Genomic DNA, 18,508 nt, shown 5'->3' with positions numbered 1-18,508 from the left:
ACTAAATTACGGACTTTAAAAACTTTACCAGGCGGGAACTTTAAAAGTACAGATGAAAACTGAAAGCATGTGGAAATTGAACAAGTATGCGCGATTTGTACAGTCTGATGTATCAGCCATGGTGACCAAGGAAGAGAAAGCTGAATGGGAGGTATACTTTACATAACTTAAGTTTACTGACTAACATGGAATAACATTAACGGTACCAATTTTTCTGCACCAGATGCTCGTGGCCAAAATAATTAAAATCCAAAGCTTATATAAAAGATGTAGAGCTATAATCCAAAAGTTCCAAAAAGTATAGCCAAATCCGTGAAAGGAATCAGAGCTTTGCATGAGGGAGATACATTCCTTAATTTATAATAATTTTTAACATGGTAGCAGCAAATTTAATAACAACAAATCCGTATTTTCATGGCAGTACCGGAGTACTGGCTACTGGGCTGGCGATACCCTCAGGGACTAACAGTCCACCAGCAGAGGCATCGACCCAGTGGTAGTAATAACATTAACGGTATCAATTTTTCTGCACCAGATGCACATTTCGACAAATAATGTCTCTTCAGTGATGCTTGTTGTTTTCTACCACTAAGGAATGATGTTACCCATGATATTATCTCTTCTGCTATTCCGTAACTCTTTAATTTTTCAATCAGTCGTGTGTGGGGGACAGTATCAAATGCCTTCATGAAATCATGTTATATAGTATCTATGGAACCTCCGTTATCGAAAATTTTAGTACATTTTTCGAGAACATGGAGTAGCTGTAATGTAGTCGACCTTCCTGATAAAAATCCGAACTGGTAATCACTAAATAGTATATTTAGCCTCATGTGTGACACCATATGGTCTCTTACAAATGTTTCTTAGAGTTTACAAAAAGAGGGACGAAAGATACCAAAGGGACAGTCAAACTCATAAATCTAAAACAAACTGACAACGCCAATGGCTAAAAATGAAAAAGACAAACAGAAAAACAATAGTAAACATGACACAACATAGAAAACTAAAGAATAAACAACACGAACCCCACCAAAAACTAGGGGTGATCTCAGGTGCTCCGGAAGGGTAAGCAGATCCTGCTCCACATGTGGCACCCGTCGTGTTGCTTAAAGTATGCACGTTAAGCTTACTGGCCTGTAATTTGATGCCTGTTTTCGGTTGCCCTTCTTGAATATGGCTGTTATACATCCTTCTTTCTAGTCTTGAGGTATAGTTTTTTTTTCTTTCAGCGACGTATTGAAAATTATGGTTATTGGGGTTGATATATATATATATAGTGCACCACACACGTCATGCAATAGTCTAGGATGAATATTATTGGGTCCTTGTGATTTATTTATGTTCAGGTTTTTCAGGCGGTTTTGAACATTCTCCTGTTTAATTAGGCAGCAACCATTTGATTTTCGGGGGGGGGGGGGGGGGGGGTATGGTTTTTTTTGGAAAAAAATTTGTCCAGAAAAAAAAACATAGCCCCCCCCCCCCCAAAAAAAAAAATCAAATTGTTGCTGCCTTACGAGATAATTCATGGCTTCTTTGACAGTTTGTCCTTTTTAAGTTTTGGAATGTCTCCATCGTCCTTCTTTGTAAAGATGCTGGCAAAGAAACTCGAAAGTGTTTCTGCCTTTTCTTTGTCGTTGGTTGTTAGTACATCATTACCATCTTGTGTATTCATGACGAGATCGGATATTCCAGTTCTAGCTATGCATGGTTTTTGATTTTACATAATGCCAGATTTTTTTCGGGTTATTTTTTACTTGCCTGTCACCTGAGATTTTCTATAAGGAACAGGCAGAATTTTATTTCTGAATTATTTCAACCTTAATACAACTACAGAATAGGATGCATAGGTCAGGACACAAGGACTGACAGACACCCAACACACCCCATCGTCTCTGTTTAATAGTGGTAGAGAGAATGTGTGAACATTTATATATTGATACAAATATTTCATAATTGGTAGCATTTCGTTTTGCAGAATATTCATTATTTGCCACAAACTTATTGTTCAGAGTTTGTATGACAATAATTATTTGAATTAAAAGTTGTCTTGAGGAAGATTGATAATTTCAGTTCTTTCTCTGCCATAATATCAATTTTCGTATTCATTTTCAGTCCTTTTTTGGCAGGAAGATATTCATTTACAAAATCTGTCTCTTCCCATCCACCGAATATTAAATGTGTGTATCTTACTCTGGGCAATGATTTACAAGTATCTAACTACACATTCTTGCTCTGGTATCTAATAAAAGATAATGTGTACAGTCTGTACACACAACTCAGTGGCGGATCCAGGGGGAGAGTTCCGGTTTGGAACCCCCCTTTTTGGGACGACCAATGAATTGAATTGGGACATATAGTTTGAACCCCTTTTTCTCCTTGGTATGCAACCCCCTATCAAAGTGGCTGAAAATTCAATGAACCAACTGACATCAATTAATTCAGGATTTTTAAAGTAGGGATGAGGCATACGTTTTTTGTTTGTTATAAAATAAGATGCAGGGAGTACTAAGGGCGACCCTTTAGATAACATTCTTACCTTAAATTGTTGTAATCTTAACATGTCTTTCATATGTATTTGAAAAATAAAATGATTATCACACAGTGAACACTGTTCTTGAGATTACAATAATCAAATTAAATCAATCACACGCGTAACAGATAAGGCACTGTGTTGGATGTGCTCATCGCAAAAATATTATATATTGAAAGTTTCAAACAACTGCATGCAAAATCTATAATTGATGCAGTGGTTTTCTCAAAACTGTCAAATTTTATAACATATTCTGACAGGCAAGAACGTTCTGGGCCTTCTGGAAGAATGCATGAAAACAAAGTTTGAGCAAACAGTTTATTGACTAAAACTTTTTTCATTTTCAATATAAAAAGTGTCTGTGTGCTGACATGGAACTAGAGTGGTATTTAATGTTCGATAAAAGCAGAAAACAGATATATTTTTTATTCATTGATGACATTGTTTATTGCGTGAAAACGGTCTTAACACTGCAACGATGAATTTGATTTTCAGCGGTCTAATGCGACGCCAGAAGTAATGAATATGTATGCCAGAATGATTTTAATTTAATAATATATTTTTAAATCATTGAAAATCAAATACGAATAGAAACAAATTCAAACTACGAAGAGCTTACGTCTCTTGATCTGCCAAAAATTAGACAAAAACAAAAATGCATATACAGTGTATATGTATGCAACATTAAATTATGAAATGATTAATCGGACGAGGTCATAGGATTTAATATAAAAAGAAGATGTGGTATGATTGCCAATGAGACAACTCTCCACAAGAGACCAAATGACAAAGAAATTAACAAATGTAGGCCACCTTACGGCCTTCAACAATAAGCAAAGCCCATTTTCGGATGTTCAAACCTCAAGCGGATGTGGCATTATGCACCATAGTATTCGATAACTTAGATGACAGTACCATGATTACAAAATAGTTACTTTAGTATGTGTGATGGTAAAAGTTGTCAAGTTGGGTTGCAGTCTATTTTTACGTTTACCCCACACATCCTTTAAAATTTGAAATTTTTATATTTTAGTATTTTGATAATACCCCGTTTCCACTAGAACTGACACTGGCAGACAGAGGACATCTTCTTGTCAGTCATGGTTCAACTATTATGGTGAGTTTACTTATACTGGATAGACAAGAAAGGAGTTTAACGACCTTATCGTTGACTGGTTGTGATTTCAGTTTAAGAACTACTTAGACCACTTGGCCACTGAGGCCCCTTTATTCATAAACGCTCTAAATATGTTAGGTTCAAAATTAATGCATATATATATATATATATAAATATGTGCCAAACATTTAAGGGAATCAGGTGAACTTTGGTAGTAAAACGAAAGCTATCGGGTAGGAGCTCTACCATTTTGCTCGACGAATATTTGGCTAGCTATAGTCTATACGTATGCCAAGCAATTCAAATTTAAACAAGAGTTTTTAACGTATTTCAATAAAGCAAAAAAATAAGTTGACATACATTGATCAGAATGTATCAAGTTTATGATTTTCAAACTTTAAAGCACTTTGACCTTGAAAAAAGGAAAGAATCCCAGTAAATGTAGGTGTTACATTGTAACGTCTATATATATATATTAGTATCAAGTTTATTGAATAAATGCAAATTTTTTACCCATATGGGTTGAAGTCATACATAACATAACGGCATTATCATTTTTTACTGGTCGTTTAATTTACAATAATTGATTATCTTTGTGCTAAAAGTGTGACAAAAGACAAAGAATAAACCATACAAATTAACCAGGCACACAGTTATAAATTTGTGTCATTTTGGTCTCTTGTGGAGAGTTGTCTCATTGGCAATCATACCCCATCTTCTTTTTTATACACACGTTTGATTTAAATGTACGAATTATAATTATGAAGGATGTCATTAACTTTGATAGGTTTAATACATTAACTTACAGGAGTCTTACAATTTGGCAATGTCGCAGAAATACCTGAGAGGACAAAGTAAAGGTGACAGTATGATTATATTTTATCATATGCAGGTAATAATCCCTACAACAAGACACATGTATACACGTTATTGTTTATTATCACAAGAATGTAATTTGGCTAAACAAAAAAGTATGTGCGTTTACTGCCACATGCTGAAAAAATTAGGGTAGGTAGGTACTAGGGATTTAAAAAAAATAATTTTTTATTATTATTTTTTTACATTGAGAAAAATAGGGTAGGTAGGGGTACAGAAAAAAAAAAAATCACAAAAATACTGAACTTAGAGGAAAATCAATTCGGAAAGTCCATAATCACATGGCAAAATCAAATATCAAAACGCATCAAAAAACGAATGGACAAGAACTGTCATATTTCTGACTTGGTACAGGCATTTTCAAATGTAGAAAATGGTGGATTTTATAGCGCTAACCCTCTCACTTTGATGACAGCCTCATCAAAAACACGCATACTTTTTGTTTTGCATTTTGAATTTATATTTTAATTAAGTAAAGTGCAGACACGTATGAAGACAAAAATTATTTACAAACGGAAAAGGGACTAAAAAAATTTCATTGAGACACTTGTACGTTGGTTGATTGGATCAGGTTCCAATCTTATTTGAATTTCTTTTGAATATGATTAAGTCTTTGACCATATCAGGCTATTTTACCTTCATACAATTGGTTATGAGTGTTATACATTGTATAGGTATTTTTGCTGATTGTTGCTTAACGCCCAGTGGCAAATGTTCCACGCATGTTCAAGACAATATATAGGCTTCAGAATACAGCACAATTCGAACAAGGACATTAGTCCATGATATGACGACAACTTCTGTCAACTAACGTCTAAGGAATAATTGGACAATATATTAGCTCTGTGCCTTTAACGTCAATATAGATTGAGAAAGACTTGTAATGAATAGAAATCAAAAGGCATTGTTGGGGTACAGCCCGTAACAGAGAAGTGATCGAATTGATGTTTCTTTACCGTCAAAATTAGCTACGTTATCGACAAACTTAATTGAGTAGTGACCGAACTATTGGTTCTTTAACGTTAAAAAGGTTGACAATGCTGACAAACTTTCATATGTTGATAATCAAGTTTAATACCGATAATATTGAAAATAATTCTAATAATATGAAACAAAATATGTCCATGCACCATTTCGATTGGGCGAAAAATAGTCATTTCTTCAAAGTCAGAACAGAAAAAAAAGATTTATGGAAGGACGTCTTGATAGTATTATTTCCTTTACAATTTTACCCAAAACTAAAAGAAATATACTGGTAAACAAGTAAAAAGGTGTTTGATAGGAATGAAGTCCTTTATTTTTTCGGACTACAATGTGTCCTAGTAGTGAACATACCCGACTACGCGTGCAGTAAAAAGTGTCCTCTTACGTCGGATACCGGGCAGTTTCTTTGTTATATCTGTACTTTATCAAATACATGTACGTGTTAATATTTACTTAATATTAAATTGGTAAAAACTATTGCTGAAAGCCTGTTCAGGGTTTCTTTCTTGTGTATGATTATATAATTTTTCACATGCCTGAACTCATTGACGATAATGTAAAGTGCTCTATCAGACAAAAATGGATTTCTAGTTCGGGTTTGAAAAAAAAATTTCGTCTTTTCTTAAGCCTGTTTTGTACATTTAGTTTAACAGATATGATCCAATGGAAATTTTCACATGGAACCTTCGGTAAATAGGAAAATGAAAAGGTATGGGGTAATTTACAGAGAGACCACACTCCATCCATGAGAAAAACGGAGGGAATTTAAAAATCTAGAGGTCTCCACAAGGCTTTCAACAAGGGTGGAATCTCACTCCTTCTGAAAAGCTCTAAATCGCCCCAACGTGTACATACATTTGGTCATCAAGAGATTCTGGTTTCTCTTTTTGTGTCTCATAAACATTCAATTCGGATTTGAATCTAATTTACCGAAACATTTCCGTACATTAAATCTTAGGACGGTCAGAACATTTTAAGGACGCAACAGATCGAATTCGAAGTACAATTTTAAGTAGTACATAGATGTGCAATAATTCAGCTTCCTGTACATGTCCATGAAGTTCCAAATTTTGAATGTTGATTGAAAAAAAACACCTTTTTTTTTACAATAATAAATCTCAAAATGTCCGTTAAAAAGGAAAAAGTTTGACCATGAAAAATCACATATCTAAGAAAAGCAGTCGTTTAATTGATTATAAGAAAGTTTCAGTATATCATGTCAAATTTCTTTAATTTGAGAGTTTTCCTTTAGTTACAAATGTAGCTCCATGTCTGATGGTGAAATAAAAATGAATGTCTCAGAAAGTGGTGAATTAGTTTCCACAAATGACAGATGAATCGGGCCAAGCTTAGTAACTTACAGTAAACATGCAGACTACTGTAACATTGACGCACGCGTAAATCTTTTATGACCAAAAATTTATATACAACTTCATTTATAAATTAATCTGAATTTCATAGCGCGTCGTCACACTAATGAGTTATAAAAATAAATCTATAACCAGCAGATCTATACTTCTATAAAGAAAATATTCTTGTACAAAAGGGTATTTATTATAAAATGGTCCTAACAATAGAATAGATAGTTTACCACAGAAATCTTAAACGGAAGTTTCGACAATTTTAAACAGAAGAGATTTGAAAATAAATTTAACTTAACATAAACACTGAAATAATTTTAATACCTCGAAGGTGAAAAGAATAAACCAACAAAAATTGATCTCAATCTTTAAAAGTGTCTTCATTGCACTAACCGACGAGTTCATGTTTACAGTAGAAACAGTGGATTTGACTCCATTAAATTCATTATCATTGTAGTCATGAATATTTATCGCTTATATTAAATTGATAACGATTTTATCGACGGGTCGCACCAACTGTTTCTACAGCTAAGATCAGTTACATGTAACATGATCTCGTCGATTCGCACGACGAAGCCATATGACAGAACACACATTCAAGATTATGTATTTTTGTTTTCGTCAGTTCGAAAGTATTTGATCATTTCAACTCCTTTGTATTTCATAATATGTGTCATGAACAAAGACATATGTTCGATTGAATAATGATTTCCTCGTAACAAATGATAGAAATTTCGGAGATCCCGTATTTGATTCTTTACCGTTAAAATGCCAATGCCAATGACAGAGGTTGATTATAAAAAACGTTTTACTGTGTTAAAAAAACTTCGACTTAAACAATGAAAATTTACGCGTTGGACATGAAATATTTTGTCGATGAAGAAAATTAAATTATATCACTTCTGAAATAAGTTTGTCGATAACGTAACTTATTCTGACGGTAAAGAAACGCGAATTCGATCACTACTCTGTTACGGGCTGTATATTGAAAAATATGTGCTTGCATTATTGAAAAAAACATTTGAATACATTTACGTTATTGTTATACTAATTATTGCGAGTTATCTTCGTGTTTATTTGTTGGTTGAAAAACTTATTTTTCTGTCTTTCAGACATTATCAAAATTTTAAGTAATATTTTATATTATTACATGAACATTCATGAGGAACATTAATGTCATATCACACTTCAAACAAAAGGGGTTTGTACCAAAAACAACAATACAGTGGTAAATAGAATTACAAAACTTGGAAAAGAACAAATAAATTGTTTATGCGCTTCAAACCAAAAATGTTATTTGTTTTCTCACGGTATGCTTGCTATTTTATATCTTTAACTTTGAACTAATATTTTATATGAATATGGATAATTAGGACGTGAGCCATAGATTTCGGATAAAGTTTGCAGCCTCAGAATTAAAGACTAGCCACGAAGTTTGCCGAGAGTGTGCAGAGAAAATGGCTAAATATTTTCCAGTCAAAGCCATAGTAACGACGGAGGTAAAATCAAATTTGAATAATCAATATGTGTTGCTTTCTTCTTTCGTTCAGGCTCTTCTTATTTCAAATTCAGATAGGGAGTGTAAAATAGAGACACTCGAATATACAATGTACACGATGCGGACAGTTTATATATAATAGCTCAGTCAATGTTGCAAAATTAGGCTACAAAACAATGTCTATAAAACGTGACAAGGTCTTAGCTTTGGGTCCTCTATTTCTCTTTGTTTGAATTCCTGAGTCATAGTGTGTGAACATGCACAGTTAATTTTCTTTAAAATAAGAAAGAAAAAAAAATTCAAAACAATGTTGCCAGTTAAATATTTACGATGATACACAGAAATAATAAAGAGTTATTTCTCTTTGGTTTTAAATTAAAGTTCTTTTACAGTATTCATGTTTTACATTATTCTGTGAATTGAACCTGGCAAAACACACCTTAATTTTTCTTATCTGTAACCGCCGGGTTAGCTTATTATATGATATTTATAAACATATCTGACAGTTTCCAGAGATACGGGTTGGTTTCACTTTCGTTTTTGAAATGCTTGTTGTATTTGGCATTTGTATTAATTATTATTCGAAAAGTTTATAAAACAAACCATTTTTTAGTATGTGCATGGATAGTTAAAATGGATTTTATCAGAATATATAATTTCATCCAAAAAATAAGGTAAGCCAAACAAAGGATTGTCATTTGATGCGTTTAAAACAATTACGCTTCCTAGCACAGTAAAGTTCTACGGGTTTAAAATACTCAAAAAAGCATAGCTATGGACAGTATTAGAATGTTTACAGAAATCCAACATTGTACGACCAAATATATGTATGACATCCAGCAAGGTTGTAACTTTGACACACTCATGTTTAGACCTCAATTAGAGCTTCGAATCTCATTTCATAAATTCATATTTCAGGCTGTAAACCTGGAAAACCCATCAGATAAAACCACATTACGCGGAGAGGTAACACTATCAGATTTAGCAAATGTAAGTATAATGAATATCAAGCTCATCTTCACAGGCACTTGTTTCTATCCATTGGAAGACCCACTATCAACGTATATTTACGTAAATATACCGTGGCGTTGATAGTGGGTCTTCCAATGGATAGAAACAAGTGCCTGTGCTCATCTTACTAAAGAAAAACGTGAAAAAACACCATGCCGATAATTGTAGGTTATAAGCATAACATTCATTGATCTTGTTAATATTTATAATCTTATAACTTAAAAGACTTGGAAATATTTTAAGCCAGCTTCATTGTATGGACAACTTTCTGTTCTTGAAGACTATATTGCTTTTTGAATGGTCTTGTTTCGGTTTTGTTGTTGGAGTGCTGTCTCATTGACGTACGCTCAACATGCATGCAATATTTGCCACTGGACGTTAAACAAACGATAAATCAATCAATCTTTTTAGTCACAAAGTTGCTCACCTTTAAGCGCGTAAAATCGTGAGTTCGATCCGTTTGTTGACTTGATTTTTTTTCAGACAGACTGTTACATGTACCTTGTACACTTACTTTGTGTGATACAAAGTGCTTAGCTGGGTTCTCATTCAAACGAATTATCCTGTCGAGGTTTTCTTTATACACATATAATATTTGCCACTGTTCATAAGACATTGATCTATCAAGGAAGATTAAAAGAAAATAGAACATATATTCAATATCTAAGGCCAAAGGTAGGTAGGTAGGTAGGGAATATTATATATTTACGAATGTTTTTACAAATTAAGTCTACGGGAGAGAATTACTGACTTTATTAAACAGCGCTTATTGCAAAATGACAAAAAATCTTTAAGGGTATGCTATTTCTAAGCTTGAAATATAGTGTAGACAGGGAAATAGGAAACACACAAATTGTTTGATGTTTATACGGTGTTCTTTGTGTAAAACAACCACTGCACTGTTAATTGACTGTCAGACACACTTATCTTATTTTTTTTAAATAAGGAGATGTATTATGATTGCCAATGAGACCACTTTTCTCCAGATTTAACATGTAGACGTTAGCAACAATAGGTCAGCGTGTGACTTTCAACAATGAACAAAAAATCATACCGTATAGCAAGCTATGAAATCGCCCCCCTCCCCAAAAAAAAAAGTTAAACAATTCCGACGAGAAAATCAGCAGTCTGAGTTATGTAAAAAAGAAGAAACATTCATATGTCGCATACACGTTAATTCATAGACTGATTATTTGCTGTTTAACGCCACTTTCAAATTGTTGTGCTAAGTCGCAGCGGTTTGTGTTTGTTGTTAGAGAAAACAGAAGTGCCTGGAGAGAACCACCGAACGTTATTAGGAAAACTGACAATCCTAGTAAATTAAGATTAAGAGTCGATCGCAACTGCCACATACGGAATTTGAACTCAACACATCAGTTTTGACAGGCTAAAGCTAGTGATACAGAACCAAGGCCCCTTGATAAAATTTAGAATATAAATTGGGAATGTGTCAAACAAACAACAACCTAACAAAAGAGCAGAAAAAAGTGGAAGGCCACCAATGGATCTTGAATACAGCGGGAGAATCCTTGCAGCTGGACCCTTAACATAAATTTACAACGTGCTTGTAATTGTTTTACATAATTATATAGTCCTACAAAGATGTGTTTTACCTTTCATTTCTAAGACAATTTATCAGATCATTTGAATACTTGGTATCAACATAACCTTTAATACTTGGTGTCATCATAACCTTTAATACTTGGTATCAACATAACCTTTAATACTTGGTGTCATCATAACCTTTAATACTTGGTATCAACATAACCTTTAATACTTGGTGTCAACATAGCCTTTAATACTTGGTATCAACATAACCTTTAATACTTGGTATCAACATAACCTTTAATACTTGGTATCAGCATAACTTTAATACTTGGTATCCTTTAATACTTGGTGTCAACATAACCTTTAATACTTGGTATCAACATAACCTTTAATACTTGGTATCAACATAACCTTTAATACTTGGTATCAGCATAACCTTTAATACTTGGTATCAGCATAATCTTTAGATTTTTACTTTGATTAAACAGGTTGTTACCGGGACAAGTAAGAACCAGTTGCCTTCTGTGTATAACAATATGCCTACAGATACAAATGACATTGGTGTCTTACTGAAGCTATGTCTGTCTGATCCAAGTTTCCCGGCTTATGTTGAACAGGTGGAGAAAGAACTTGATAATCTTGCATTAAATACGAACTCTTAGAAATAAAAAAAAGGTACGCGAAATAGAATATGATATCAAATAATAAAAACAATATCTTGATATAATTATACTGATTGGTAATTGACAGTTTATGTTACACAGCTACTTTTGCATAGGTACTATTTCTGTACTAAAAATCTGAAGTACTGGAAATTTACTTTTAATATTCAGTACTATTTTGTTACTTTAAAATTATTGTTATATTTAGGTACCTGTATTTTACAGTACTTAATTTGTACTTGAAATTTAGGTACTACAGATTTTTGGTTACTACCGTTACATTTTCAGCATTTTGAAAGTTTTTCTATTTCAAATCTCTTAAAATCATGATTTTCAAACACGGAATATTGTATTATTTCTGTACCAAAATATTTAGTACAAATCAAGTACTTTTAAATAACAAGTACCTAAATATTACAATAATTTTAAAGTAAAGAAATAGTACTAATTTAAAATATTAAAAGTAAATTTCCAGTACTACATATTTTTAGTACAGAAATAATACCTATGCAAAAGTAGCTGTGTATGACTATTGAGAAAGGTATGTATAGCAAATACGAGAAATTTATAAAAAAAGAAGTTGACCAACAGTCAAACCTCTTTTTTGCATGCTGACTGACTAGGAATACATTAACTTTGTCATATCATGTCCGAAATTAAACAAACATTTTCAGGAGCCTCAGTGGTTGTCGTTTGTTTATGTGTTACATATTTGCTTTTCGTTCATTTTTAGCTCACCTGGCCTAAAAGGCCAAGTGAGCTTTTCTCATCACTTGGCGTCCGGCGTCCGTCGTCGTCCGGCGTCCGTCGTCGTCCGGCGTCCGTCGTCGTCCGTCGTCCGTCGTCGTCGTTAACTTTTACAAAAATCTTCTCCTCTGAAACTACTGGGCCAAATTAAACCAAACTTGGCCACAATCATCATTAGGGTATCTAGTTTAAATAATGTGTCCGGTGACCCGGCCAACCATCCAAAATGGACGCCATGGCTAAAAATAGAATATAGGGGTAAAATGCAGTTTTTGGCTTATAACTCAAAAACCAAAGCATTTAGAGCAAATCTGACATGGGGTAGAATAGTTAATAGGTGAAGATCTATCAGCCCTGAAATTTTCAGATGAATCGGATAACCCGTTGTTGGGTTGCTGCCCCTGAATTAGTAATTTTAAGAAAATTTTGCTGTTTTTGGTTATTATCTTGAATATTATTATAGATAGAGATAAACAGTAAACAGCAATAATGTTCAGCAAAGTAAGATTTACAAATAAGTCAACATGACTGAAATGGTCAGTTGACCCCTTTAGGAGTTATTGCCCTTTATAGTCAATTTTTAACCATTTTTCGTAAATCTTAGTAATATTTTACAAAAATCTTCTCCTCTGAAACTACTGGGCCAAATTAATCCAAACTTTGCCACAATCATCTTTTGGGATAATAGTTTGAAAAATGTGTCCGGTGACCCGGCCATCCAACCAAGATGGCCGCCATGGCTACAAATAGAACATGGGGTAAAATGCAGTTTTTGGCTTATAACTCAAAACCCAAAGCATATAGAGCAAATCTGACAGGGGTAAAATTGTTTATCAGTTCAAGATCTATCTGCCCTGAAATTTTCAGATGAATCGGACAACCCGTTGTTGGGTTGCTGGCCCTGAATTATTAATTTTAAGGAAATTTTGCTCTTTTTGGTTTTTATCTTGAATATTATTATAGATAGAGATAAACTATAAACAGCAATAATGTTCACCAAAGTAAGATTTACAGATAAGTCAACATGACTGAAATGGTCAGTTGACCCCTTTAGGAGTTATTGCCCTTTATAGTCAATTTTTAACCATTTTTCGTAAATCTTAGTAATCTTTTACAAAAATCTTTTCCTCTGAAACTACTTGGTCACAATCATCTTTTGGGTAAGTAGTTTAAAAAATGTGTCTGGTGACCCGGCCATCCAACCAAGATGGCCGCCATGGCTAAAAATAGAACATGGGATAAAATGCAGTTTTTCGCTTATAACTCAAAACCCAAAGCATTTAGAGCAAATCTGACCTGGGGTAAAATTGTTTATCAGGTCAACATTTATCTGCTCTGAATTTTTTAGATGAATCGGACAACCCGTTGTTGGGTTGCTGACCCTGAATTGTTAGTTTTAAGGAAATTTTGCTGTTTTTGGTCATTATCTTGAATATTATTATTGATAGAGATAAACTGTAAACAACAATAATGTTCAGCAAAGTAAGATTTACAAATAAGTCAACATCACCGAAATGGTCAACTGACCCCCTTAGGAGTTATTGTTCTTTATAGTCAATTTTTAACATTTTCATAAAATTTGTAAAGTTTTACTAACATTTTCCACTGAAACTAATGGGCCAAGTGCATTATAGATAGAGATAATTTTAAGCAGCAAGAATGTTCAGTAAAGTAAGATGTACAAACACATCACCATCACCAAAACACAATTTTGTCATGAATCCATCTGCTTCCTTTAATATTCACATAGACCAAGGTGAGCGACACAGGCTCTAAAGAGCCTCTAGTTTTGTACATAAATTAGGCCGTTAGTTTTCTCGTTTGAATTGTTTTACATTGTCATTTCGGTGTCTTTTATAGTTGACTATGCGGCATGGGCTTTGCTCATTGTTAAAGGCCGTACAGTGACCTATACTTGTTAATTGTCTGCGTCATTTTGTTCTCTTGTGGAGAGTTATCTTATTGGCAATCATACCACATCTTTTTTATATTGTGGAAAATGTAATTAAAAACACCCCAGCGACATCAAATACAAAACATTGATATAATATAACAACACAAAACAACATAACATCAACAAAAAAGTTAACATTACCGCAGCAGTATAATGGGTAAAACCCCTAAATGTTAAAGACACGTTTCAGATTGTATTTTTCACGTTTTTATCAATCTATTTTTAACCTCCATAAAAAACAAGTTATTTTTATTCTGTATACATACATTTCGTTACTGATTTAAAAAGTGGTCTCCCATAACCAATGCCGTCTGCACTTGGAGTAGCATATAAGGCAACGACATGTCAGTGACAAAGCAATGCAATACAATTTCACAGTATTTTTATTGTTAAGAAAAAGATACACGTTTTCTATCTAGCTTTCCAACATCATCCGTTTCACTAAAACATTCCATTGTTAAAACTTTGATAATATCCAGCCCATCCTGTGCAATGAATAGAGTTTGATCTAAAATACCGATAGAACATGGATCCCGCAGACCATCACTCTGGGACATAACAATTCGACTTATTTGTCCGGATCTGTCAAAACGAATTATCTTGGAATTTATCATACCGCAAACGTAGATATTTCCAAACATGTCTTTGCTTAAATACCTGGCTTCCTGAAGCTGAGGGTGTTCGTGAATTGCAAGAATATTGCCTTCTTTCGAAAATTTGTATATTTTGTCTTTTTTGCCATCAATTGACATACAGCTTACATAGATCAAGCCACTAAATGCACAAATACTGACTGGACGTTCGGAAAATATAGGTTTTCTTTTTGCATTTCGCTTAATCGTTTGAATGACTTTGCCGTCTGTATCTATTTTGACCACTTCCGGCGGATTACCCCAAGGATATGTCAGGTAGATGTATCCGTCCATAAAACAAACTCCGACCGCATTTGGTTTGATTAGAATATCCCTTCCATGCATAATGACATCTCCAACAATAATTAACACAACTAGTTTGTTGCCTAAGTCATTTGTTACAACAAATGAATGCGGCCCTATCATTCGCAAATCAAGTGGAAAACCTTCCACGAAGAAACTCGACAAAAAAGTTCCGTCGTATCGGAACAGTTTTACTTTGTTGTTATGGTTGTCACAAATTAGTACTCTCCCATCATCCAAAACCTCAATCCCGGTAATTCTGCAGTAAGACAAATCTGAATTAAGTCTCGCGCTAAAACTCCGCTCATTAAGTTGCGCTGGCATTTGTAATGATGAAATAACGGTGCCAAAAAGATTTAAGTCTACCCAAAAATAATGATATATGACAAGCTGACTAAGTAAATATTTCTAATCTTACACAATATAACTAAATGTATAGTCAGAGTTCTGATGAATAAATCGTAACGTAAACACAAAACGTCTCGGTAAGTTTAACCACTAGTATAATATTAAACTGCACGTTACAATGTATACTAGATATGGCTACACGTCCATTTAGTTAAATTTTATTTCATTACAGAGTTTATCGGTTAATTTATAACATCCATGTCAATGCAATGAATAGAGTCCGATGAAAAGATTTTAATTCATTAAGAATGTTAAATCTTGAGAACAATAGCGCCATTTGTGCGTGCTCTAGGTTTCAACACGGTTATCAACTAATACAATATTTTATTATTGTCTAAATATTAAAGGCATAATGATATCAATTTACATCTTACATGTATGAATGATAAAATATGTATATATGAATCAATACAATACAATAATGAATAAGTATATTCAAAATCAATACAAATGAATGCTGACATGTTCAATTTTATAAAGTTTTTCTATTCCCAGGCACATGCTCCTATCTAGTTAAGATATTTGTGTATTACCATCACCGATAAGTTTTATATATTTAGTACAAATGGGCGCTTGCATTGCTTAACTGATAAACTTGGTCAGGTATCTTTGATGACGGTTTTAAGAACTACATGGGCGAAGCCACTGCTGGCTGACGTTTCGTCTCGGAGGGTAACCCGTAGTATGTACATATTTTGTAAGTGTAATTAGTTTCTGTAAATTCACGATTCATGAAATGTTAAAACTATTAAGTATCAAAAGTAAATTCATAAATATATTGAACTCCGAGAAAAATTCAAAACGGAAAGTCCCTAATCAAATGGCAAAATCAAAAGATCAAACGAACTGTCATATTCCTGACTTGGTACAGGCATTTTCGTATGTCGAAAATGGTGGATTGAACCTGGTTTTATAGCTATCTTAACCTCACACATGTATCCCATATACGTGTTTTCTTACCCTTTGGAAAGATGACCTATAGACAGGATTTTTTTTGTTTTCTATGCGCTTGGACTTTGTTATAAATTTTGTCTTATATAGTCGAACGAGCGATTTGAACACCCATGCAATCGACCTCTGTACTAATCACTGTGCAAGTCTGTCATTTAACAAGATGTCTGAAACCGTAGCACATACAAATAGAGTTGCGCACCTTGTATTGTAAAATTATTTTTACATTATAATAATTTCTCACCTATTTGGAAATCAGGTTTTATACTGTTGACCCTGTATTATTTCTGTATATGTAAATGAAATCGAATTTTCAAAAAAAGTTCACTATACGGCCTTCAACAATGAACAAAACCCATAAAGTCCGCTATAAAAGGCTCCGAAATGACAAATGTAAACGAGGAAACCTAATGTATGTACAAATAATGAACAAAACCAATATGTTAAACAGCAGTAAAGAACAACCATTTAATTACAGGTCTCTGACTTCGGACATGCAAGTACATAATGTGACGGTATTAAACATGTTAGAGGGCTTTCAACTCTCCCCTAACATGGAAAAAAGTAAAATCACAAAAATACTGAACTCAGAGGAAAATCAATTCGGAAAGTCCATAATCACATGGCAAAATCAAATAACAAAACGCATCAAAAACGAATGGACAAGAACTGTGATGTTACAGTACAGTATAAGAAAAACTATAAACACCAGTTGAAAAAGGCTTAATCATCAGATGATTACATCTATTTTAATCTCATTTCTACAAAAGTCCAAGTCTTCTGTCGCGTTCATCTCTGTACAAGGACAGAGTTAACTTTCGCCTTGTTCAGCTTTTAAAATACATAATCACAGAACAACACACCTAGACGTGATTGGAATAACAGACGCATAAAAGTTAATTATAAACGTCGAACTGATCCAACATAGAGCAAGACAAATGGTTGATCTTACAAAAAAAACCTACTATAGATGGCTATAACGGCTAACTGATTAATTTAGTACCAATATTGTCATTAAAATAATTTCAAACTTATAGAGTCTTGGGTAAGAAAGTAGGATCGTCAGCTTTAAAAAGTTTATTCCGCTTCGTTTTGAATGTCATATGAAATAACATCTAGAACTCTAAGAAAAAATTCAAGGTCAGTATGACCTATTTATATCACGAATTAATATCTACAACTTGTATGATTTTTTTAACAGTTAACAGTAGCAATAGATCTCTGACGTACAGATTTCAATCTACTAGTCAACCTAGAATTTGATATTTCAATTCCGATATGACGTGCCTCAGATCATGAAAACTTACGTCCTGTGATCAATTGATGTTAAAATTGGACTGGGATTTCTTACAAATCTACTGCTATATAAGAGAGAAAATTTATAGTACAGCTGATCATTGTAAAAGAAATACACGAACTTGATCGTTCGTGAAATGATTAGACGAAGTTTTATTCCCATAATATTACTTGCAGTTAGGAGATTTTCTATAATCAAAGTCAGGATCAAGAAAGACATAATATACATTAAGTTATATAAAAAAGTAAACAGTTGAATGAGATTAATTTAAAATTTAAACAGACATATCCGAGATATGATCAGATATTGAATCTAAATCTATAAGTAAATCCATCTCAATCCCAGTTTCAACATGCAAAAGTAAATCATTATAGGTCAAACACCGAACAGCAAACTATAAATGACTTGTGTAAAACCATCTTTACTGGATAACCAACGCTCCAATCAATGAAAAAACGAGAAACGAGAAACTTCATGAACAAAAGCAACAAACGACAAATACTGAAAATAAGATTCCTGGCTTAGGACAGGTGCATGGTTTATGCATTTCTCGGTAACTATTTGACCTCTCGTTGGAATTTAATCTCATCGACGGACAATTTATACCAAGTTTAACATAATTTTCT

The 18,508-nt window shown here is 33.4% G+C and overlaps 1 protein-coding gene across 1 annotated transcript; it reads left to right on the top strand.

Annotated features, from left to right (window-relative positions):
* LOC139497358 (meiotic recombination protein REC114-like) lies at positions 1 to 11,655 on the top strand. Its single transcript, XM_071285570.1, has 6 exons — positions 1 to 151; positions 3,567 to 3,650; positions 4,459 to 4,542; positions 8,245 to 8,370; positions 9,288 to 9,359; positions 11,417 to 11,655. Exons 1-6 carry the CDS (start codon positions 53 to 55, stop codon positions 11,588 to 11,590), a joined length of 639 nt encoding a protein of 212 aa, XP_071141671.1. The 5' UTR covers positions 1 to 52; the 3' UTR covers positions 11,591 to 11,655.
* Positions 11,656 to 18,508: the final 6,853 nt, after the last annotated feature.

The sequence above is a fragment of the Mytilus edulis genome, chromosome 12, assembly GCF_963676685.1.
Source record: "Mytilus edulis chromosome 12, xbMytEdul2.2, whole genome shotgun sequence".
In the NCBI taxonomy this organism is placed as follows: Eukaryota; Metazoa; Mollusca; class Bivalvia; order Mytilida; family Mytilidae; genus Mytilus; species Mytilus edulis.
Note: the sequence above shows the minus strand (reverse complement) of the source record. Positions and strands in the feature narration are given on the sequence as shown.

Bases quoted from the DNA above. Each gene is read 5' to 3' on its own strand.
- LOC139497358 (XM_071285570.1), top strand. From the start codon at position 53: ATGAAAACTGAAAGCATGTGGAAATTGAACAAGTATGCGCGATTTGTA. The intron at 152-3,566 runs GTATACTTTACA...TTTATATTTTAG, and splicing joins AAGAGAAAGCTGAATGGGAG to TATTTTGATAATACCCCGTT. The intron at 3,651-4,458 runs GTGAGTTTACTT...ATTAACTTACAG, and splicing joins GTCATGGTTCAACTATTATG to GAGTCTTACAATTTGGCAAT.